Source organism: Atractosteus spatula, chromosome 1 (genome assembly GCF_055471065.1).
Source record: "Atractosteus spatula isolate fAtrSpa1 chromosome 1, fAtrSpa1.hap1, whole genome shotgun sequence".
NCBI classification, from domain to species: Eukaryota; Metazoa; Chordata; class Actinopteri; order Semionotiformes; family Lepisosteidae; genus Atractosteus; species Atractosteus spatula.
This window is the reverse complement of record NC_142706.1, coordinates 27,832,192-27,857,422: the sequence shown is the minus strand read 5'-3', so window position 1 is coordinate 27,857,422 and position 25,231 is coordinate 27,832,192. Positions and strand designations below refer to the sequence as shown.

The 25,231-nt window shown below is 37.2% G+C and overlaps 1 protein-coding gene across 1 annotated transcript in view; it reads left to right on the top strand.

The window, feature by feature from the left end:
• Positions 1 to 10,249: 10,249 nt before the first annotated feature.
• The window catches only part of nwd2 (NACHT and WD repeat domain containing 2), a 196,668-nt gene continuing 181,686 nt past the window's right edge, over positions 10,250 to 25,231 (top strand). Inside the window, exons 1-2 of the mRNA XM_088910798.1 lie at positions 10,250 to 10,268; positions 10,906 to 11,079. Of these exons, the coding sequence (XP_088766924.1) occupies positions 10,929 to 11,079 (151 nt within the window). The 5' untranslated portion in view covers positions 10,250 to 10,268; positions 10,906 to 10,928. The remainder of the gene's footprint in view (positions 10,269 to 10,905; positions 11,080 to 25,231) is intronic.

Below are 25,231 nucleotides of genomic sequence, written 5' to 3'. Positions count from 1 at the left end.
AGAAGCTTTGCAGCTACTGACTAAAGTAGCTGTGGTAAAGTGTAAATCACATAATAAAGAAATGTTTCCAGTAACTCAAGGGAACAACTTTGCAGATGCAGCTGTCAGGTGAGCAGTCCTGGTAGAGCAGGATTCTGAGACCCCCATGAAACCTCTGTTGGTGAAAAGGGGACAGCTACAGGACATTCAGGCTGAGGCCTCTAAAGCAGAGACAAAGGAACTCAACTACAGTTCAGCTCAAAAGGCCTGCTCCTGAGGAACCTTTCATGCAGTGGCAAATTGACAATTGTAAAGGGAAACCTTGGCTCTTATAATCTGATTTCCCACTATGTTGCTGCCACTGCCTCTGTGTCTACCAAACACTTGATGATGGAGATAAGCCCTCGGTGGGCACTGCCCTGCCGCTTGTATTATGATGAAGGGATGCACTTCACAGGGAAAGTATGTCAGGCTGTGGCTGCATTGTTCGGGGTGAGATGGACTGAGATCACCCTCAGTCTGCTGGAACAGTGGAACGAAGGAACAGAACTCTGAAAGATAGACGAAACATCAGACTGAAGGAAAAGCATGGGTAGATGCTCTGCCTGTGGTCCTGTGTAGCCTGCGGGCTGGATCAAACAGAACTGTGTAACAGAGCCTGTTTGATATCATCACGGGCCAACCAACAAAACTTCCTGGAGGGCCAAATCTGGCTAATGGATCATTGAATTTGCTAATTCTCTATTGTAGTATTGTAGATTGTTAATTGAAGCAGTGCATGGGGCTGGTGAACAGGTGCTGGATGTTTGGGACCTCCAGTAGAGGGAAGACACGACCTGATACCTGGCAAGTGGGTGTGGGTGAGGAAGATATACCCTGCCAGATGTTGAAACCCCGCTGGGGAGGGACCATATCAAGTGCAACTGACTACCAACTCTGCCATCTGAGTGACAGGATGAGATCGCTGGATCTACGCGTCGCACTGCCACCGAGCCACTTCACCAGAGACTGAGTGAACATTATTATGTTGTTACTGTTTCTGTGTTTGTTGAGCTTCCTGAGGGAGGCCGACAGTGTGCCTGTTAAGTGTAAGGAGTTACTTTGATAAATGGGGATATGGAATCAATACTTTATCAATCAGCCACAAATAATAATCAGAGCTCATGTTGGGTTTGTATTGCTATAAAAGAGGCTCATGGGAGTAATCCCCTTTGATAGAGGTGATTATTTAGGTTTATTGGCATGGGTAAATAGTTCTGCTTTTAGTCTGACTGTAACTTAAATGTATTAGAATGGAACAAACCATATGCTACCTGCTATAAACACAGTTCTAGGCCATCCTCTATCGAGGTGATAGACAACTGTTTAGGTGAGCGAAGACTAAGCAGTACTTGTATTCCAGACAATTCTGAGCACATTAATGACTTAGCACAGCACATCTATGATGGAGAACAAAAAATATATCATAATTATAATCCAGATGATTGGGGCATTGGTGCATGGCTACAGTCTGTGCTAGGAACATGGGGAGGGTCTCTGGTTCAATACATATTTGTGGGTCTGGTATTATTCATAATGATCATATTGTTAATATCCTACTTGAAAAACATGTGGACTAAAGCTGCAGTTTCTGTGCTAATTGTATGCCATGAAGGGAACACAGAGGTCAAGAATGATTTCCTGGGAAAGGTTTCTACATCTCTTATCTAGAGGTAGAACATAATTGGTAGAACAATAATGTTCTAAGGGAGGACTGAAGAATGAAGAGATAAGAGAGATGCCCGGGAAGTGAGATAATAATATCATTTTCGTGTTTTTGTATGTTTTTTGCAAACTATGCAGTCTAGTGGCTTGACGTAGGCTTTGTGCTCAAATGTATATAAAGATGCTGCCTGGCCTTGGTCAGTAAGATAAGGGCATGTATTTGGTAAGCTGGCTGTACGCCCAGAATATGAAAAGAACTAACTGTTGTCTAGTCTGCAACTTAGATATAATTAATTGGCAGGTGTTGCTTTTTCATTATTTGTTTAGAATATGTCATAGTAACTCTTTGTGTTTTAAAGTATAAAGGACCATCTTCAGCTACTTATTTTTTAAGTCTGGTGGTCGCAAGCCAGACTTCCATATGCATATGAACTAAGAGACTTCTGCTTCACAGACACCTGAACTTTGTCAATTGCTTGACACTACAATACTATTAGTAATATCTTCGGTAAAGACTTTGGTGGCGACAGCTCAAACATGAGAGGTTGAGCTTTATTAGTAGTATAGTATAGATACTTTATTTATAGTATCTGGAAATTCCAGATACTATTATTTTACTTGCAGTACCACGTGGTATCATGCGGTACTATGCGAGAATTTACGGTATTAATACAGTAACTTGCGGTACACCGCGTCAAGCACACTGCAAAATAATGTGGTATCACCTGCTTGTTTTGAATGGCTGCATCTGTACATATTCGTAGAAAAGGATAAAACATTATAACTTTTTATGAAGTACAGAATATAAGCACATTTAAACCAGAACCCAATGTAAATTACCAAGTTAAAGACTTTGATGCATAAAATATTTATGCATAATTAAAATATTTATGATGAAGGTGGAAGGTTGTTTACTTTTGTCCAACTGAGCAATCTTGCTTTTATAAAATATACCAACTTTTTAATGTTTAATGATTAACATGCTGTAATACACAGTTTAAAATGATTAAAAGTCTAAACAGTATACAACTTAAATTCTTATCTCTATTAATATAACTATAAATTGGTATTAAATAAATACAACTTTTTTGTATAAACGACACTTTTCTAAAATGTATTTAAAAAATAAAAACAATTACAATCTACTCTTTCCATGTGTGATCCCATTAGGATGTACAATATGCTCCTGCTTTGTTTAATGATGGTATGAAAAATAAATCTAAATGGTGAGAAAGCTATGCTTAAAGTTAATTAAGGGACCTAGAAGACAAAGATAAAGATTTATGTTGCATTGTCAGATTGTGAATCAATAAAGGCATTTTATTAAACAGGCGTTTGCGATTTTAATCAAAATGGGGGTAATGGGGACTCTCTATTATACATGTAAATGTAAAGCCCAAAACTAAATACACAGTAATAAATAACGCGTACGTCGTATGGCCAACATTACAGGTATAGTGCAAGCCGGCTTGCCAGCGTGGTGACATCACTGCCTTCCCTGTAAACAGCAGGGACTGCCAGGTGTGAGAGGAGATCTCACTGTAGCTCATATGGTTAGTTACTTCTTGAGCGATGCTGGAGGCCTGGGTTTGATCCCCTGGTGGTGTAGAGTGCATACAGTACCCACGTGAGCCTGAAAACACTACATTATTATTATCTTCCATGTCGCATTAACATTGGAAGGTTCTTTTTTACAAGTGTAAAAAGAGGTGATACACAACATGTCTCCTCTATAACTCTTCAGTTTACAGAGAAATTCCACCAGAGCCTCACAACATTGTCCAATAATACTCTTCTTGTGTCTAATTTTTAGTTTAGCAGGATTTGAGCTACAGTATATGAATATAATTATATTGTTATTAATTTCTTTATATACGCGATTCCATATTATATTCCCTATTATTCACACTCTAAAAAGTATGTGTTTTTTACTGCGATAATGAGCCTAAGTATTTGCAGAAAAGGTTAAAACATTATAACTTTTTACAAAGTATATATAAACTTAATATAGTCAGAAGGAGCACATAAAAACTTTTCCAAAATAACTACAGTATGTAACCGAATAAAGACTTTGATGCTTAAAATGTTTAGGAAGAAACTGGAATACTGGTGTGTATTTTTTAATTTAAACTACTAATACCAGCCATATACAGTTTACATAATATGTTTATGATCCTAAATTAATATAGTTTATAAGCATGTGAAAGGCATGGTGAATCGGAGATTCTCAACACTTACTTTGTATAATTGGAAATGATTATGATCAGATCAACTAAATGCTGTGGTTTAATGAAAAAAAGTATTTTCGTGTTGCAACAGTTAAACTGATGCAGACGGTTACAAAGAAAGTGGACCACGGTAATAATTTGAGCTTGTAACCTGTCCAAGGTCATGCATTATTAATACTATTAGTAATATCTTCCGTAAAAACTTTGATGTATAAAATATTTCTGCATAATTAAAATATTTATGATGAAGGTGAAAGGTTGTGTACTTTTGTCCAACTGAGCAATCTTGCTTTTATAAAATATACCAACTTTTTAATGTTTAATGAATAACATGCTGTAATACACAATTTAAAATTATCAAAAGTCTAAAGAGTATACAACTTAAATTCTTAATTGGAAAAGGATTGTCCCTCAGCAGTGACCGGGATTCGAAACTGGGCATTTTCTGGCGACAGCTCAAATGCTGTATCTGAAACGTTAAGCTTTATTAGCTCCACTTGGTGCTTTTACAAGGTGATTCAGGATACTATTATCATACCTGCGGTATGATGCGGTATGATGCGTATGATGCGCCATACCACATTTTACTGCAGCATACTCCATGCAATTTGAATGGCTGCATCTGTACATCTCGGACACACTGCACCATTACAGAGACAGAATTGGACAAGCAACCCCTTCCCTCCACAGAGGCAGAACTCCTTTCAATTCTGATTTCCTGCTCTTTGATGCTTTAGCTACAGATTCCTCATTCCAGTGGGCAGTTCTCACAGCCCAGCCACCACCACAGCTGCCCCCTTTCTTTCAAAAAAGCATAATCAGGCCAAAACAGGCCATGCCTCCTCACTGGTGATTTCCAGAACTCAAACACACATGGGTTTCAGCAGCTTACAGCCCATTGCTGTCCAGCCCTGCCACATCGTAGGTGATTTTAACCAACAACCTCTGCTGTACACCAAGTCTATAAGTCTAGCCATATTAATTTCCACATCTGTAGCATTCACAGGCACCATGGCCTCACACACACACCCATGGCCAGCAGCCATGTCACGCTACAACTCACATCTGGCAACCCACTGAAGCTAAGCAGGTGTGAGCCTGGTCAGTACCTGGATGAGAGATCTCTTGGGAAAAACTAAGGTTGCTGCTGGAAGAGGTGTTAGTGGGGCCAGAAGGGGGCGCTCACCCTGGAGTCCATGTAGGTCCTAATGCCCAGGTATAGTGATGGGTACACTATACTACTATACTGAAAACAGGCGCTGTCCTTTGGATGAGATGTAAAACTGAGGTCCTGATTCTCTCTGTGGTCATTAAAAATCCCAGGGCGTTTCTCGAAAAGAGTAGGGGTGAATGGGAAATTTGGCCATCCTGGCCAAATTTCCCATTAGCTCTTACCCATCATAGCCTCCTAATAATCCCCATCTATGAATTGGCTTCATTACTCTGTTCTACTCCCCACTGATAGCTGGTGTGTGGTGAGCGTTCTGGCGCACTATGGCTGCTGTCGCATCATCCAGGTGGATGCTGCACATGGTGGTGGAGGGGAGTCCCCATTACCTGTAAAGCGCTTTGAGTGGAATGTATATATAAGTGTAAGCAATTATAATTATTACTATTATAATTATTTCCTTCTCAGTAATGTCAGCTAGCTACACCAGCTGCCCTGCTCCTGCCACATCCCTGGTGAACAAATGCACACATAAACACACACCACATCGGCAGATCAGACCATTCTTCTAAGACAGGTCATTTAAGTAGCAGCAACCAGAGATGTAGCTCATCAAACTACCACTTCTTAAAGGTACACAGGCTGGCAGCCTGTCACAACACCCTCCTCGACTTTTGTAATAAAATAACTATCTTTCAAGGCTTGTAGGCAACAGTAAATTTGGAGATTACATTATCAGCTGAGGTAACATATCATTTATTTTTAAAACTTAATTTTAAAAACCTGATTAGATTACAATGCCAAAAAATAATGTCTAACTCATTACTTAACAACTGGTTGTGTTGCCATTTTATCAATCGTTTCCAAGTTGTTGGCATGCTTAGATTTATTATTGTTGTTGTTTATTTCATTATGTTTATTTTTCTCATGATCATATATCGTGTTATTTGTAAGAACCATTTAAGGACTATGACATCTTAACATTGCATATTTTTCAAGTAAATTGTTTCTATGGTTAAAACAATAAAAAAATCATATTTAAACCTCTTCTTTTGCAAGCACTCCAATGTCCATTTAACACCTAAACCAGAAAAGTAACACTGCAAGTGTTCAGCAAACCCTAGTGCTTTAGAAGTGATAATTGGAAAGATGAAAAGCAGGAAAACAGATGGGGTTAGGAAGCTGCTGAGTGGGCACTCACTTAAGTAGCTCACCAGTCTTGCCTTTCTCCTGTATGTATGTCTGAAAGATCACTGAGAAAGATGTCAAATGGAGAGCTGAGAATCTGTTTTTTGTAAGCCTGAAAGACAGTGATTATCTAATGTATATGCAACAGAGTTTCTGGGGATAACATACTGATACAAATAGCACTAGAATATCAATATCTTTGTGTGATCTCATTATGTCCAAAATCAATACAGTTTATGTCAGTGCAGCTCTTACAATTGTACATAATGAAAGCTGTCTTAATGGGATGCTTTTTCATAAAGCATGTTATTTTGGTTCATTTGTTCTCTGAAAAAATAAGCAGAACATGACAAAATCCGTCTCCTCAAGCTCCAATAACAGTATTCATGTAGAATACAGTAACTAATGCTCCATTAACCTTTTTAAATTCACCTTTACCATACAATCTCCAGCTAGATTAAGAAGCAATATAAAAGAAAAATATACACAAATATATACTGAAAAGTACTAAAATACAACAAATGAGTATTGAAACCAATAAGTTATGTGTAATGCATATGCATTTTATTTGTAAAGCTGTTTTTGACCATCAATGTTTTCTATTTAATTTAATAAGTTTCAAATATTTTGAATAGTTAATTTCACTTCAGATATTAAAGTTAATTAAAAATGTAATTAAAAAACAAAATATAACTGCTCCCTCTTCATACCATAATTTCATTATGGAATCTGCATGTTAAATGGGTTTCCATTGTAAGCTGTGGTTATAATATCACTAATTACAAAATGCTAGTCTTCTACAGTAACAATAAAAAGAACACAGTGATCTTATGAGTACTTAAAATAATATATTTTGATATTTATTTCTAGTTATTGTGTCACTCCTTCAGTGATAAGCTTCACATCTGGAAGATGCTTCTTTTTCACACCCTTTTACTTATATTTCCTTTAGTTTTCTAAAAGAAGATCTTTCTAATGTCTAATATTGTCTTTCCTTAGAGTGTTATATTACATGCTCATCAACTGCACAGCTAAGAATAACTTGTTAAAAGAAAACAGATTACTTGAAAAACAAATGAGTTTAAAAAAGGGAACCACATCATTGTGGCACCAAAGCAACATGTGTTTAAATCTGTGTAACACTGCTATTCTATCCACTTGTTTAGTCATTTTGTTTCCTAGGACACTGTGCCTGAAGCACCTGTAACTGTAGAGCTGGAAAAATGCTGACTAATTTGGTCCAATTAAGGCGATAATAGGCTTGTTTAGGTCATTAAGACCTGACTTCAATGTAAAGCTGTATATCCACTGGCCCTTCAGAACCTGGTTTATGACACGCCAATTAAATCTTTTTTTAAAAAAAATATAAGTAACATTATAAAACAGTTGCATTAAGGATAAAATGGCAACAATTGTGGTTACATTTGATATTACATTTGAGGCCAATTTAATTTTACTATTAACACAAATTCACAAAAAAATATTGTTATTCAAATGCAAAACATCCACCAAAGGACAGACTGAGAAAGCAAATTGCAGATATTGTTATTCATTAACTATCCAGAGTGTGTTACAAATGTTAAAGTCATGTGATTACCTGACAAATAAGGCTCTATATGTTGGGAACAAAAGCAGCTTGGAACCTGCTTCCAATGGCACAAACTGCCACTAACAGAGCACTAGTGAATGTGCTGGGTTTCGTTGCTCGTGTTAGTAGGTACTGCCCCTGTCTCTTGAGCAGCTGTGACAAGGGTTATGTTAATGGCATTTGAATAACTTCTTGCTTCCTTAAGTATACACGGTAGAATAAGGCCCTGGTAATTTATTCATCATACGTACTTCTAATACGTGTAGCATTCATGCCTCATCCATGCTAATACTACTTAATATTGTAGCGCCCTCGCCTGGCATTGCGGCCGAAGAGCGCCCGGCTGGGGTGCACGACGAGGGGCAGGACGGGAGTAGTAGTGGCCAGGGCGGGGACTAGGAGAGCCACTGGCCAGTGCGCTAACCAATTGTGGAACCAGTGTACACAGTCGCGAGATCGCCCAAACTCATGAAAATAGTTTCCCTGGTTTTGCACCCCTTTTATAGATGTACCCAATTACCACCCTATCCACGTAACTGTACCCGAATTGACGCCAGTGTGACGTAGAATGTTTGCGTCTTTCTCTCCCTCTCCCGTGATTGCTGAACCGGATGCATGTCCGATTAATAAAGCGCTGTGTTCTCATTTAACTCATTTAACAAGAGCCTGAGTTCCTGTCTCTGTCCTCGCCGAACCCGTCGCGTTACAATATATACAATATACCTTCACGGCCGAAATGTTGTTTTCTTTCTTTTCTTTTCGGCATGGAATAAAACTATAACTTGTTCCTTTGCAGCCTACGCATGCTGACGCAGCTACCCACCTGAACATATATGATATTGCCCTTCTTCAGCCTGAGCCAGGCTCTTCGTATCTTCTTTGTGTAACACCCCGAGGTTGGTGTGCCATAATGAGACAGGTGGGTGGCATTCAGGAAAACAGACACAAATTTAGCCTTAAGGTACAAAGCCAGTGTTTTTATTCACATCAGACAAAAAAAAATATTTTAGCCTCCATTCAATATTTTCTATCTGTCCAATGACATTTCTAATATGCACATTTGTCTTTCCCTACATATATAGAAATACTTTTTACAATGTATAATCATAATTAATGAATGTGGTGGTGTTTAATATTCTCCATTCCTAGCATTATCCTTTTGAACCATTTACATGGGTTATAAATCTAACTCGTATAAATCCTCAGACCTTTGATTTATTTTGGTTATGTTTATGTTCCTGAATGCTCTTTTTGATGTATAGTGTTGTACCCACCCTTCCTTCATCTTTTCTGTGTCTCTAGAATGCTATGAATGTAATAATTCCATGGAAAAATTACTTTTATCAATTTTTTTTCTAGGTAGCACCAAGGAAGTAAACTCTTGAAAGCGTTTTTTAATTAAAAAAATAACGTTGTTAGGTTCTTGACAAGTAGTCTTCACATTTAATTTGATAATATATGAATATAAAGATTAATAGTGTATATTTAACTCATAAAATAAAGGTTAGATCCCCAGGTAATACATCCCCCGTGAATGCCAGCTTCCTTTAACACGCCGAGTACCTGCTGTGTGCACATGTGGCGCTGAAGCAGCTTAAAGCATTTATACTGATTAGCTCGTGGCACAATGCTCAAATTGCATCTTGAATCGGCACATCCGTAAGTTACGAATATTCTTTATTGATTTTTATATTAAACATAAACAGTGTGTGACATTATCCAGTAAGAAACATTATGACATTATCAATTGACTAATTCTGTATTTAGGATCTTCTCGTGCTTTTACCATCGGGGATGAGAAAAGTATTTTTATGCAATGGCCTCCTGCCTGTTCCTTGTACTGTATATGTAAAAAGCTATTCGTTATTGTTTTATTTTAATTTGTCTAGCACATTTATCCTAACATGTATTTATTATTTATCACTCAGTTGGTTTATAACTATTTTGTTTGAAATTTGCTTCTTGAAATAAAAAAAATCGTGTTTTAGCTTTCTAGACTTTCTACCCCAATAAAAACTGTTTTGATTTAAATACAACCAAAGATAATATGTTTTATGTGAATTAAGAGTATATTTTACAGGTGTAACGTTTCCAGCGATGCTTTTGAGATTAATGTATTAATGTAAATCGGTCTCCCCCACGTGAAAATTGGTCCAGTCGCATTTTTCCTGCAGTTTTTGAAAACTCTCCAAGTGGTAGAAAACCCTGTGTGGTTTGCAGCGAAATGGACAGTAGCGTCACTTTCTGAACCCGGTCCACTGAAATCTTCATGACTCAGGATATGCCATAAGACCTGCAGTATTCTACCACCAAGAAAGGTTTCAGAGCTATCAGTCAGGATTTCTTTTCCACAGGAGAGGTTGGTTCCGCTGCCGGTCGCAAGATAACATTTTTTCATCAAATCTGCGGAGGGGTGCGTTCCTTAGAGCTTTCATTCATTTTAATTCATATAATTTTTGTTTTTTTTCTTCTGGCTTCTTTACTACGTTTATGAGATCTTTGATTATATCTGAAATAACACCGCTCAGATTACCGTGAACAAGGTTTATATGAGTACAACTGTCTGCAAACGCCTATAGACACTGCGAGGCGTATCCGCTCTTATATTTTCCAGCCTGTTATTGCCAAGGGGGCGTTTGAGTAGATGCTGCTTGTTTTTTTTCTTCTGATGTTTGGTAACCATCACCTCAGGATATATCTACACTAGAAAACGCGATTCAGAGACGTCGCGTACTTAAATGCATCTGCTTTCATCAAAATTTGAAACAGTCGTTGTCAGTCTTTGTCTGGATGGCATCAAATGTGCAGTCAATTTCGTTAAGATTTTCTCAAATTAATTCAGTTTCACAGCTAAAGGGAAAATTTCGCTTATATTTTTTTTCCAACGAAGTATCAAGTATCAAGGCAATCCGATGCAAATACTCGCAAAACCGTGACTTTGAATTAACACATCGCTGGTAATAAACTCATGGGGTGCTTTAACTGAAGCTTTTTAAATATACACAATCGACTGTTATTTCTGTAGACTATATACATTTCTGTATGTTTAGATTTGCACTGGAAATCGCTGCTCATGTGGCCAACAGGAGTGGGTAGCAGGTTGCCCTGTCCCCGGGACTCTGCACTCCGCAGAGCGGCCCTCGGTGGGAATGTCCTTGCTGTCTCTCCTCACCATATACCGACTGGCAGGAGTGTCCGAGTCTTCATCTGTGCCAACCCTGACGGTAAGACTATGAGTAGTAGATGATGTAGTTCGTTTGTGATTCGTAAACCTTACTTATAGTTTCATCTTTCAGCATTAGAAGGTTCTTCAGAAGGTTCCCCATTTAATACAGAATTTAGTGCAGTTGTTAAATGTGAATTTTAAAATATAATTTGTCACAAATGCAGTACATACTGAACATATTGTATTTCCCATGCTGCATCACCTCTTCACAAAACTAAAATTCAGTAATGTATATCCATTCTTTTGAAGCAGAATCTTGAGAAAATGTTTCCTTATCAGTTGGAAATGAACCTCAGTTAATGTTATGAATAATATAATACACTAAAAAAACTATGCTAAAAATGCATTACCTAAATCTGCTTAACAGAGATGTTTGTTCTTTCATGCACAAACTATGTGCAAAATGAGGTACAAACCACTAAAGAAACTGATATAAGAAATTTTAGGATTATTTGAAACAAAGTGATTTATTTCACTTAAATTATTAGTTTGAATTATTTCCTTTTCATAAATGAATTAATGGCTTTAGAGGAGAGTGTAAAGACATACAGTATTTGTAAATATTTGGAAAAATTAATGTCAATATGACTGTTATTTTTTATTTATGCATATGTAATAGTACTATTCATTTTGCTTAGAAAGGAAAAAAGACTGAAGCTGAATAATACCAATATTAGTACTCTGTTTTCCAACCCTAACACTTGATGTAAGACGTCTGCTCCCTGGAAAATATAGAACTGGTGCGTCTTAGCTGTAAAAAATAAACCTTTTCTCTTAGTGTACTGATTTTACATTAATTTTATAAATCATTCTAATGAATTGAAGCATAGTAACGATGATTTATGATGACAAACCTGCATTATGAGCCTGTTTCTTGATTGATGCTTTGTTACAATAAATGTCAATGGTGATAAATCAACAACATTTAATGAAGTCTCTGAAACCTGGCTCCAGGAATCTTTTTAAAAACAAATATTACATTAAACTATCAAAAGCAAGTCCCGATAACAAATAAGTCTCAAATGACAAAAGTGAAATTTTACTAAAAACTGGAGAAGCACAAATGAGTTATACAGTATGGTGAAAATCAATATCTTTGATCCATTGGTAACTAAATGTACATTTGGCCTCTCATAGTAATTCTCATTAGAAATTAAATAGAAATGCCAACTGAAATCTTTTTCTCATTTAGACTTTCCAAAATGCAGTGTGACTAAACAGAGACTGCATTCCACATAGAAACAGATCTTCTGTCAAAATATAATATATGACCCCAAGAGACATTGTGGTTGTGGGATTCCCCTGAACTAACATGTGCATAGACACATCTAAGGTGAAAATTCCTCACAGATGCCTATAAATATCATGCATATTAAGAATCCTACAGGGATCCCATAGGGAAGAAGAGAGCCTCTTCTACAGGGAAAACAAAAGGAAAACATCTATAGGGAGCTCACATAACTGTTTGATTATTAAGTTTGTAGATGATGTTGCCTCAACTGGACTTTCGAATGATGATAAAAACAGTTACAGACAGCAGAAATATATATTTTTTCTCAGAATAATTTACCGTTTTTTAACACAAGCGAACAAAGAAAATGACAATTGATTTTAGAAAGAAATGTTCTATGCTTATGAGGCCTATAACTTTTGATGGAACCGAGTAAATTAATATACAGTAAATACCTTGGCACTATTATTGATTGTAAATTGACTTGGACTTCCAATACAGAAGCAAGGTATTTGAAGATGCAGCAAAGGAAGTTAAGGAGTTTTAATGTAGAAAGCACAACATTGACACTTTTTTTATCAGAGTATTCTTACATTTTGTATTCAGAGCTGGAGAAGTTCCTTGTCCTTACATAACAAAAATAAGTTGAACAAAATGATCAGGTCCGGTGGCAAGATTGCTGGCGCATTCTTGGACTCAATAACATGTCTGATGGAGAAACATTAATCTTGCACATAAAATTTTAGATTATCCCTCTCATCCACTTTTTTTAGTTCTCTCATACCCCGTGTGAGGAGGTACTAGATCCTTTGTACAAAGGCTAAGAGAGCAGCTACTTCCTTTATACCTAAAAGTAATCAGTTGTTGAACAATGAAAAAAAATGTAAGTAGGGATCTTATTATGGCTATTCTTGTTTTTAGGATCTTTACAAGCTGTTTATGTAAATCTTGCGGTACTGAGTTCTAATTGAGCAATGTTGTTTAAATGTTTTTTTGTAGGTCGATATTGTACTGTTCTTGATGTGCAAGACAAATTCCCTTAGGGACAATAAAGGTTAATTCACTCCAATACAAATTTAAGGGTATTTAAATACATAAATAATGCTAGATTTTTGGTCTGTTTGTATTAATTTTATGTAGTTTACAGTAAAACTACTTAAAATTTAACAATTTAAAGGTTAAAGTATAAAGAAGTTATATGTAAGTTATATAGTTAGATGTAAGATTTCCACAACACTACACCTTACAAAATCTTAGGAAGACACAGATCTGTAAAATAGGCCATGCAGTCTCTTTTGATATAGACCACTAGAGGGCAGGCTGCATCTAGAGCTCTGAATGACTCTAATGCAAATCTTGAACATGGTACAAGTTTCTCAGGAGCTTTTCCGTTTTTTATGTAAGTTGCCAGTATTTGCTCAGTTTTCAATTTAAGTTGGCAGTACAGACACATTAAATGTGAACTGGAATAAAGACACTACTAACCCTCAGCAGTGTGAATAAGAAACCACATTTAGATCATTTTCGGCAGTGCCCACTTTGATTGAATTGAGAAATGTCCTCAATGTTATAAAACAAGTAAAATTAAACCCTTCTGTTATTGCCAAATACCTCTGTAATTTACTAGGAAAAAGCTTTATCTTGTATGTAAACAGACCTGATTTGAAATTTATATCAGAGAATATTTTTCCAGAGAATGAAGAATCTGTTATAAATACATATACAGATGCAGCCATTCAAAACAAGCGGGCGATACTGCATTGTTATGTGGTGCGCTTGTCGCGGTGTAACTCTAGTTACCATATAATACCGTATTAATACCGTATATTCTCGCATAATACCGTATGGTACTGCAAGTAAAATAATAGTATCCGGAATTTCCGCAAGGTGGAGCTAATAAAGCTCAACCTCTCATGTTTGAGCTGTCGCCATCAAAGTTTTTACCGAAGATATTACTAATAGTATTAATAATGAATGACCTTGGACAAGCTGTAAACTCAAAGTATTGCCCTGGTCCACATTCTTTGTTACCGTCTTTGTAAATGAAAAGATTTTATTTTTTATATAGTGCCTTATTGTACATGTTTTAGTATTGAATATTTATATGGAATTTTACCAATGAAGGGAAATTTTAGTAGCTGAGCATAAAAAGAATAGGAGCATAATGCGTGTGAAGGCCATAAACGATATTAATTTTGGAACACAAACATACAGTATTATGTAAACTATGGCTTGTCTCGGTACTTAAAAAGAAAAAATACACACCAGTATTTCATTTCTCCCTAAGCATTTTAAGTCTTTAACATGTGAAATAACGTGTATAAAAAGTGGTAGTTTTAAGCTTTTCTGCGAATACGCTCGATACCGGAGCAAACAAGCATACTTTTAGAATTTGATTAATAGGGAATATAATATGGAATAGCGTATCTAAAGAAATTAATAACGATATAATTATATTCATGTACTGCAACACAAACAGTAGTACTGTATATGTACACTGTACACATCAGTGAAAAACCGGAGGTTTAAAAAAAGAATTAGCTCACTGATACTGTAGTTTTCTGTGGAGGCTGTGAACATTATCACAAGTCGTGGTCTGCGCCAAGTACATTTCCTGGCCTGTTGTGTTTTAAAGAAGATGGGAGTTTTTTTAAATACATTTCAGAAAAGTGTAATCCATACTGAAAATCTGTATTTATTCAATTCAAGCGTGGTAAAAAAGAAAATGGCTTAAAAACGACATAGTGAAGGCTGAGATGTGCTTGTCACACCACTGCTTCCGTGGCGTGATTGCTTACGTAAATGACTTTTACACTTGAGGTTGAGTGTTCAAACCCAGCTAGTGCCATCAGTTTTCTTTTAACAAATAAAAATTTCTTTGAAAAACTAAAATAGCTAATATTATTGACATTATATTGACATTTTTTATATTTCTAAATATCACAACATGTTATTGTTGTTTTTATCCTGTAAAGCGCTTTGAGAAGCCACCTTTAAAGGCGCTATATAAAGGCGCTGATTTTTATGGAATGTGTTTTCTTTCTTCTTTTTTTCAGCATGGAATAAACCTATTACTTGATTCTTATGGAAGCCTGGTTCCGCCAGGGATTTAAAAAAAAGCACCACATCTCTTTCCGTTAAAAAGAGGAAACACTTTACACTTTAACTCTTCAGTTCACAGGGAAATTTCACCAGAGCCACCCACTAATAGTTTATGCTAACACCTAACTTTCTTAACACACGGCGCCCCCCCCCCCCCCTCCCCGGGGGTTCCAATTAGTGCGTGATTACGCATCAGTGAAAAACCGGAGGTTTAAAAAAAGAGAATTAGCTCGCTGATAGTTTTCAGTGAGGTTTTGTGAAAAAGCTACAGGCAAAGTACAAAAAAGTTGCATTTAATACCACTCGACAGCCAGCTGGCTGTGCCGAAAAATAGATAAAAACCGGTTTAACAGCTCTGTTGTTTTTATCCCGTAAAACACTTTGAGAAGCCACCTTTAAAGGCGCTATATAAAGGCATGTATGGCTGGTCTTGGTACTGTATTTTAAAGAAAAAATACACACCAGTATTCCATTTCTCCCTAAACATTTCTTACATGTCTTACATGTGGTTATTTCGGAAACATTTTACGTGCCCCTTGCTCCTTCTGACCATGTCACTGTGCATTATAAAAATATAATACTAAAAATAAGATACACTCTACAGACATTCACAACAGCGACTGTCTGAAGATAGGACACAGCGACTCAGACACCTGTTGAATGGAAAAGGGCTCTTTAATTTTCTGTTTTTATTCATTTTTAATCTGACTCACATAACTCACATTCCTGAAGTGATGTGAGTTAGATTATGAATGAATAAAAGCATTTTATTAAAAACACGTTTGCATTTGTTTGGGTGCTAAAAGGTAAGACGTAAAAGGTCTTAGTCTCCATACTATGGTCGCTTAACGCGAGAAGTACTACTGTAAGCTAAAAAAAGGGGTTTTGGAGGGGGGGCAGTATTTCTTGCGCTGTACAGCTTTTTAGCTAAATATATTTAACACTTACGTCTGACATTGGAGGTGCCCGCCTGCGTGGTGACGTCACCGCATTTCCCTCCGAATAGCTACTGAATAAGCAGTGAAAACATTTGTCTGTCTTCCCGTGGAGGGAAGGGGGACTGTCTTTGATTGGAAGGCACGCCTGTTCTACTCTGAGAATGCCTGTTGTCTTTTCACTGATAAGCTTGTGTTAACAAAAACCACAGTATGCTTAAGTATGCTTAGGAGTTGTTAAAACGGTTTTATTTATTTTTCGGCACAGCCAGCCATTATTCCATTACATTCCATATTAAGCCAATGTGAGCATTGCTATAACAAGCAAATTTGTCAAGAGTGAATTAAATCAGTGAGTCTAAAAATGTTTTTTTATATATATAGTACAGGTGCAGCCATTCAAAACGGGTGGGGTATTTCACGGTACACCGCGTTGGGCGTGTCGCATCAAAACGCAGTATCACACAGTGTATCGCGTCATTTGACGTCATGCCAGAAAGTATCCGGAATCACCTTGTAAAACCGCCAGGAGGAGCCAATAAAGCTTAACCTCTTATGTACAGCATTTGAGCTTTTAAATTTAAACTGTGTATTACAGCATGTTAATCATCAGTCATTAAAAAGTTGGTATATTTTATGAAAGCAAGATTGCTCAGTTGGACAAAAGTATACAACCTACCTTAATCATAAAGATTTTAATTATGCAGAAATGTTTTATGCATCAAAGCCTTTGCTGAAGATATTACTAATAGTATTAATAATGAATTACTTTGGACAAGCTGTAAACTCAAAGTATTACGCTGGTCCAAATTCTATCTAACCGTCATTTTAAATGAAAAGACTTTTATTTTTTTCTTTGACAAACACCACAGCATTTCGTTGATCTAAATAACGAGGAGAGGAAATTAGCTAGCCCATACGATAAAGGAATGACTTTTTTTGCTCATTTCTTTAGCACATTTGTACAAGCACGGAATCTGTCCAAGCCCTACTTTGTCAGGCATTTTCTTTTACTGTAACGGACATAAAAACTCCCTTGCTTTTAACAGAGCGTTTCATAATTTCTAACTACAAAAATTATTTAAACTGCGACACTTATCATTCAACCAGAGCTCAAAATATCACAAGGATCCTCAAGAGCACAGCAAAGACTGTATTAAAAGGTACTTGTATCAGATACATGAGAATCCAAGCTTTTTTATCTACGCTTTCTTTTCCGTATACCAGATATTAGGGTACCACTTCAGAAGGGTGTCAGCCAGTCAGATTCCAGGAATCGGTACTTTAAAGAAAAAATACACACCAGTATTCCATTTCTCCCTAAACATTTTAAGCATCGAAGTCTTTAACTAACATGTGAAATAGCGTGTAAAAAAGTGGTAGTTTTAAGCTTTTCTGCTAATATAATATGGAATAGCGTATCTAAAGAAATTAATAACGATATAATTATATTCGTGTACTGCGACAGGGCTGTGTAGGGCTGTTTCACCTTCACTCATGTGACTTCCCCGGTAGCCTGCTGGTCTACGTGCTGGACTAGTACTCCATAGCTTATGTGTTCAAATCTAGCCGGTGCTGTGACTTTTCTTTTAACAAACATTTCTTTGAAAAAATAGAATAACAATATTATGGACAATTAATTGACTTTTTATATTTCTAAATATCACGACATGATCAAATTTAAGTCATTTTTAATAACAATGAATAGTCACCTTCTTTTCTTCTGACAACTGTCCCTGCTTCTGCTTCCTGCTTCTATCATGTGTGTGTGTGTGGGGGGGATCCCTTTGGATCTCCCTTCAGATTTAAAAGGTTATTAATCATATCTTCGGTGTCGCATCTTCCCAGTGTAGCTGATCTTTTTTTCTAGAATTAATAAATGCACATCCTGTTCCTATCAGGTTTCGAGTCAACTTCAAAATCCTCATCCTCATTCAGTACCTACTGTAGATCACTGGCTTCAAACAGGCTGAACCAGTTTTTTAACAGGTTTGATTCAGGGTCCTCTGTGGCTCGACACCCATCCCCCCACAGCCACACGCTCCCTAACCCTTCACAGCTGCGACTGCCCAACACCTCCTCCATCCCCCCAGAACCATAGCAGCCTACAGCTACAACCCTCGACAGCTACTCACCCCCCCCCCCCCATCCCCCACAGCTGCCACTCTCCAACACCTCCGTCATTAACACCTACAGCACTGAAAGCGCTATGAGCACCATCCCCCAGTCCAGGCTGACCATCACGGCTGACCAGGTGAAGAGGGATAAAAAAGCCTTTCTTGATTTCTCTAGTTCCGAGTTTCTCTAGTTCCCTTTAAAATAAACTATTATTCCACAATGCAGAGTATTACATGGCCAGTATTTACATATGATATTTGTGATTTAAAGAAATTAACACAAGCAGCTTTTGGAGATTTAAGTGTTGGCTGAGTTATTGCAGGATAAAAGACTAGAGATGTTGGTAAGAAAAAGATAATTTTGGGAAAGTTGAGGAACACACTGATAACAAGAACACTTCCTAATGGGGTAAGGCATACTTTTGATAAAGATGATGAAGTTAACAGACTGTATGTTTACACAGATACTGAAATGAGGATTGTATTTTAGATTTTGTGTAGTTGCTAGCATTGAACTGTGTGTTGGATGCACATTAATTGAAGGAATGGGGCCATTTCATAGTGGGTTTCTAACACTGTGTATAGTTCCATCCGCACAGTGCCTTTACTTCCATCCATTTTCTAATCTCTTTATCCAGTACAGAGGATTTGGAGCCTATCCCAGTAAGCAACGGACACAAGGCAGAATACACCCTGGACATAGCGCCAGTCCATCACAGGACAGACAGACACAAACACACACACACCAGGGCCACTTTTCCCATAAACCAATTAACCTACCAGTATGTTTTGGAGTGCGAGAGGGAGTCATATCACACATATGGAGAAAAACCATGTAACCCAGAGAGAACATGCAAACCCCATACACACAGGACGGCAGGAATTGAACCTAGGACCCCAGTTCTGCAAGATAGCAATGCTAACCACCTCGCCACCATTTGAAATGGATGGATATTTTAGTTATCTCTCTAGTTCACAGGTTTGCATGCATAATTTAATTTTGAAAGCCACTGAGGCATCTGGCACTACTGTTGTATTTATGAAAAAGAAACAAAACAAAAAACATACTAACAACTGTGCCATCCTACTCCTTGGTTAATACATTTTATTATTTATAAACAGTTAATATTGTTAGTAAAATATTTTGAATTATATTTTACCCTTTTTTTTCTTTAGTTTTGTATTTAGCTTATTATATGATAGTCAGATTTAATGTATATTTGAACAATGAAAATATATTTTTACAAGATGCGGGGGAAAGTGCAACAACTTATTACAGTGCTAAATTTAAAATTATTGATTACTAATAGTTTATGCTAACACCTAACTTTCTTAATTAGATGTATTTAAAACAGTGAACTAAGTGTAACATAATATTCAGAAATACAATCGAGAATAGTTTTGTGGTGTTTGTACAGATGAAACGTTTCTAAAATGTATAACGTAACAAAATTAAAGACGATTAAAATCTGTAATCTTTCCACTTGTATGTCATTAGAAAGTACAACAAGTTTCTGCTTTGTCTAAGGATGGTATCAAAAAGTAGTCTAAGTGGTGAGAAAGCTGTGCTTAATGATAATTAAGGGACTTTAAAGTAAAAAGAGATGCTTCATATTGCTTGACTAATTTTAAGTTATAAATGCAGACGCGATTGATGTATTAAGCGCCCCAGGCAGCAGAACTGAGCTCCACGCCTCCTCCCTCTCTCAGTGCCGCGCCGGGTCTAAATATCTAAATATCTAAACATACAGTATGTGTCTATATAGCATGTAGTGTACAGCTTTTTAGTATAGATTACACTTTTCTAAAATGTATTTAAAAAATAAAAACGATTACTAGATTGTAATCCAATCTTTCCACGTTTGATCCCAAAATCCCAAGAAAAATAAATCTAAACGGGGAGAAAGCTATGCTGAAAGTTTATTAAGATACTTAGAAGATAAAGATAATGGTTTATGTTGCATTTGTCTGATTGTGAATCAAAAAACACATATAATTAAACACGATTTTGCGATTTAAATCAAAACGCGATTTAAATCAATATAAATGTTTATATTGTAACGCATACTGTACAGCCTCCATTTCTCTATAAAAATTTAAAAGATCGTTTGCACAGCCTGAGAGGGGGGTCTACTCTCAGTGACAGCTGACAATCCTCCATACACTCAAGTGAAAAATTAATAATGCCAATGTAAACATCGTATTTACAATTTGTTGATAGTAGAAATGTTAAGTTCTCTAAAGCTTTGTGATAGTTTACCCAGACAGCAAAAGATCAGCTACACTGGGAAGATGCGACACCGAAGATATGATTAATAACCTTTTAAATCTGAAGGGAGATCTAAAGGGATCCCCCACACACACACACGATAGAAGCAGGAAGCAGAAGCAGGGACAGTTGTCAGAAGGAAAGAAGGTGACTATTCATTGTTATTAAAAATGACTTAAATTCGATCATGTTGTGATATGTAGAAATATAAAAAGTCAAATAATTGTCCATAATATTGCTATTCTATTTTTTCAAAGAAATGTTTGTTCAAAGAAAAGTCACAGCACCAGCTGGATTTGAACACATAACCTGTGAGTTACTAGTCCAGCACGTAAACGAGCAGGCTACTGGGGAAGTCACATGAGTGGAGGTGAAACAGCCCTACACATACAGAATCAACAGACATTGTACAGCGTGTATTACTGTGTCGCAGTACACGAATATAATTATATTGTTATTAATTTCTTTAGATACGCGATTCCATATTATATTAGCAGAAAAGCTTAAAACTACCACTTTTTATACACGCTATTTCACATGTTAGTTAAAGACTTCGATGCTTAAAATGTTTAGGGAGAAATGGAATACTGGTGTGTGTTTTTTCTTTAAAGTACCGAGACCAGCCATATACTGTATGTTTATGTTCCAAAATTAATATCGTTTATGGCCTTCACACGCGTTACAGTATGCTCCTATTCTTTTTATGCTCAACTACTAAGATTTTCCTTCAGTGGTAAAATTCCATATAAATATTCAATACTAAAACGGGCACAGTAAAGACATTTAAATCTTTCTACGACCGACCAACGCACCACGAGTGCCCCTGTCGGTCAACCAATCACGTACCGCGGTATTTTGTGTCGTAAGGATGTAGCGAATTACGCGTGGTACGTGTCTGTGCCGCGCACTTTGAATGGCTGCATCTGTAGATAGTATGTTAAGGGCACTAGAAATGTATGTGAATCATGTATTTTAAGTAACTACTAACTACCAAGTGAGCCAAATAGCCGCCTCTTATTTACCGCCTCTTATGTACTGTACATAAAAAATTTGAATTAAAGATACTGATGAACCACTGCAATGTGAGAATACAGAACAGCGTTCACCTTTCATCTATTCCATTATTCATTTCACAAGACTGAAATTAATTTTGCCAAAGTTGATAACACTGACAAATCATCTAGTTTCTCACAAAATTATTCAGACCTTGTTTTCACATTATGGTACTTTAAAGCTTGCAATCATGGCTTTGAAGTACCAATTCATATTTGTACATACACAACTTACTCCACACATTCAAAGCAAAAAATAAAAAGATAGATGTAAATAGGTAATTAACAGAAAAGAAAAAATGGGAAAGTCAAGATTGCATAAGTATTCCAAGCCTTTTGCTTGTCAAAACTAATTTAATTCAGGTGCACAACAATACCGATTAGTTTAGTGGCTTCTATCTGTGTGTAACAATATTGGTTTACATGATTTCAGAATAAATGCACCCATCTCCGTAAGGTCCCTCAGTCAGGCAGTGAATTTCATTGAAAGTTGGAAACACAGCTTTTGTTTTTGTATTTCATCTGCTAATGAAGCTTGCTTTATGTTTAAAAGTATGGTAATTAAAAACCATTAATACTTTCGTTGAAGTTTAAATACAGTTGATGTTTTCTCTTTTGGCTAGACTTGACTATTTAGCCATGAGATATACAATAGATTGTCATTAAACAACCTTATGTTTATTAATCTTCCTTGTTATGCACAGTGAGAATGATAATGTAATGAGAATTAATTTAATCACAGAGTGCTCATAAATTGTGCTAGGAAGAAAACATAGGTGTTCTGAAAGGTCACATATAAACAGGTTTTCGATGGACAGAATGATAGATTAATATACTGTAGAGGAAAACAGTATGGGCATCGTTGATATGAGTAAAACCAAATTTCCCAAATTTAATATGTGCTTTTCTATATTGGTACAGTAGGACTAATAGGTTCTAGTAAAAACTTACAGTATTCAGAATTGGTAATGGTTAGAAATCTCGTTTTATGATAGAGGACTCTGGTCGTTATCCTAAACGGAAAGCAACTCAGTTTATACTACAGTATATTTCGCTTTGCTTCTTAAAATCTGCATGGTCTCACAGTAGACGACACAGAAATCAAGTTCCTGCTCTATGCAGATGACCTGGTCCTGCTGTCGCCCACAGAACAGGGGCTGCAGCAGAACCTGGCACTGCTGGAGCAGTACTGTCAGACCTGGGCGCTGACAGTCAATCTGGACAAGACCAGAGTTATGGTTTTCTAGAAAAAAGCCAGACCTCAGGGAAACGGGTACAAATTCACACTTAACAACAACACGTTGGAGCACTCATCCAGCTACACATATCTTGCCATATCACATACAGTATCACATATACCATCAGCTCATCTGGAAGTTTTGACCTGGCAGTGAAGGCACTGAGGGAGAAGGCACTCAGGGCTTTCTGCGCATTTAGAAGGAGGCATCAACATCAACATCAATCCACCAACAAGAATCTGGCTCCAAATATTTGAAAGTGTAATCCAATCCATTGCCCTATACGGCAGTGAAGTGTGGGGTCCTCTCACAGACCAGGATTACACTCAATGGGACAAACACCCCACTGGAACTCTGCACATGGAGATCTATAGAAACATCCTCCGTGTGCAGAGAAAAACACCTAACAACGGGTGCAGGGCCGAATTAGGCCAGTGCCCACTATCGATAAACATACAGAAAAGTATTGTATTAGTATTAGTAATAAAAAGTATTGACTACACCTAAAAAACAGCGACCAAAATTCCTACCATCACAAAGCCCTGCTGAGCCAAGAGCTGAGCCCAAAACAGAGCCCCCTGAGCCAGCTGGTCCTGAGGCTCACTGACCTGAGCCACACCGACACTAACCAGCATCAGGACAGCACTGCTAGAGCACCACACTCAGACTCAAGCACATCACAGCACAGATCAAACAGCAATATCTCACACACTGGGACACACACACACACAAACACAACATAAACTGGAATGCTACAGAACCCTAAACAGACAATACACACTAGCCGAATATTTGACCAAGATAAGAAACAAAAAAAAGAAACAGACCCTGACAAAGTACAAGTGATCACAGCCTGGCCATAGAAACTGGGCGACACAGGCAGACCTGGCTGCCCAGAGCAGACAGGCTGTGCTCCCACTGCCAATAGGGAGAAATAGAGACAGAGGTGCACTTCCTACTGCACTGTGACAGATACTCTGGGATTAGAGAAACATTCTCCCTAAATTCAGAAATCTAATCCCAGAGTTCCCACACCTGCCAGATTCACAACAGGTCCCAATCCTACTGGGAGAGGGATGAGGGAACTCAGTAGAACTGGCAGCCCAGTATGTGATCTCCTGTCACAGCCTGAGGAACAGTGAGTCTGTTTCCCTTTTAAACAGCGTGTGTTTGTAAAGTTTTACCATATCACAGTACCTGAGGCGCAGATCTGTGTTGTGTGGTTGTCTGTGTTTTTCATTTGAGACTTTTCGTAGTGCATTTCTGATGTTTTTGCACTCCGTATCAAACCACTTTTCTTTTGCTTTTGTTTTTTGGTAGTTTTTTTTATTTAGTTGTCTTTAGCTTGGATTTTGATGCTAGTTTGTGAAATAGGTGATTTAGTTTTTGTGTGGCCAAGTTTATGCCTAATTTGTTGGTTTGATACGGAGTGTTTAGGAATGTGTCCAACAGTGTCTGAATTTTGTCATCGCCCAGTGCAGTTTGGTATCTGTTTAGGCTGTCTGTGTCCCATCTGTATGCCTGGTTGAGGTCATACAGCACGCTGGGCTGTGTCAGTGTGTCTCTGTGCTGGTGTGCTCTCTTCATGTAGAGTGTGATCTGGCTTTTTAACGGGAAGGGACGTGGTGCTTTTTTTTAAATCCCTGGTGGAACTGGGCTTCCATAAGAATCAAGTAATAGGTTTATTCCATGCTGAAAAAAAGAAGAAAGAAAACGCATTCCAAAAGAATCAGCGCCTTTATATAGCGCCTTTAAAGGTGGCTTCTCAAAACGCTTTACAGGATAAAAACAACAATAACAACAACAACAACAACAACAATATTGTATTTCATTGCACTTTGACAGATCGTCTTTAAATCAATTGTTGTCAGATTATCCCTGCCTCCAAACAAGAACAAAATTGCGACAATTTTATTAACGGGCTGTTTCAGTAACTCAAAGTATTTATTTAAAGTAATAATTTAACAATATATGTAAATGTTTTATGATATCTCGCTGTTGTGAATGCCTGTAGAGTGTATCTTATTTTTAGTTTTGTAGCCAAAGGGCCTTGCAGATCAGAATATCAAGGAACGAAACAATTACCGTGCCCAGCTCCTCAATGGAATCGCTTTAACTTACTTATTGCGTTAGTGTTAACAGTCCGGGTGTGGCAAGCTTCTAATGTCTCCCGACTCTGGCGAAATAAAGTTTTTCATTGAAAGAC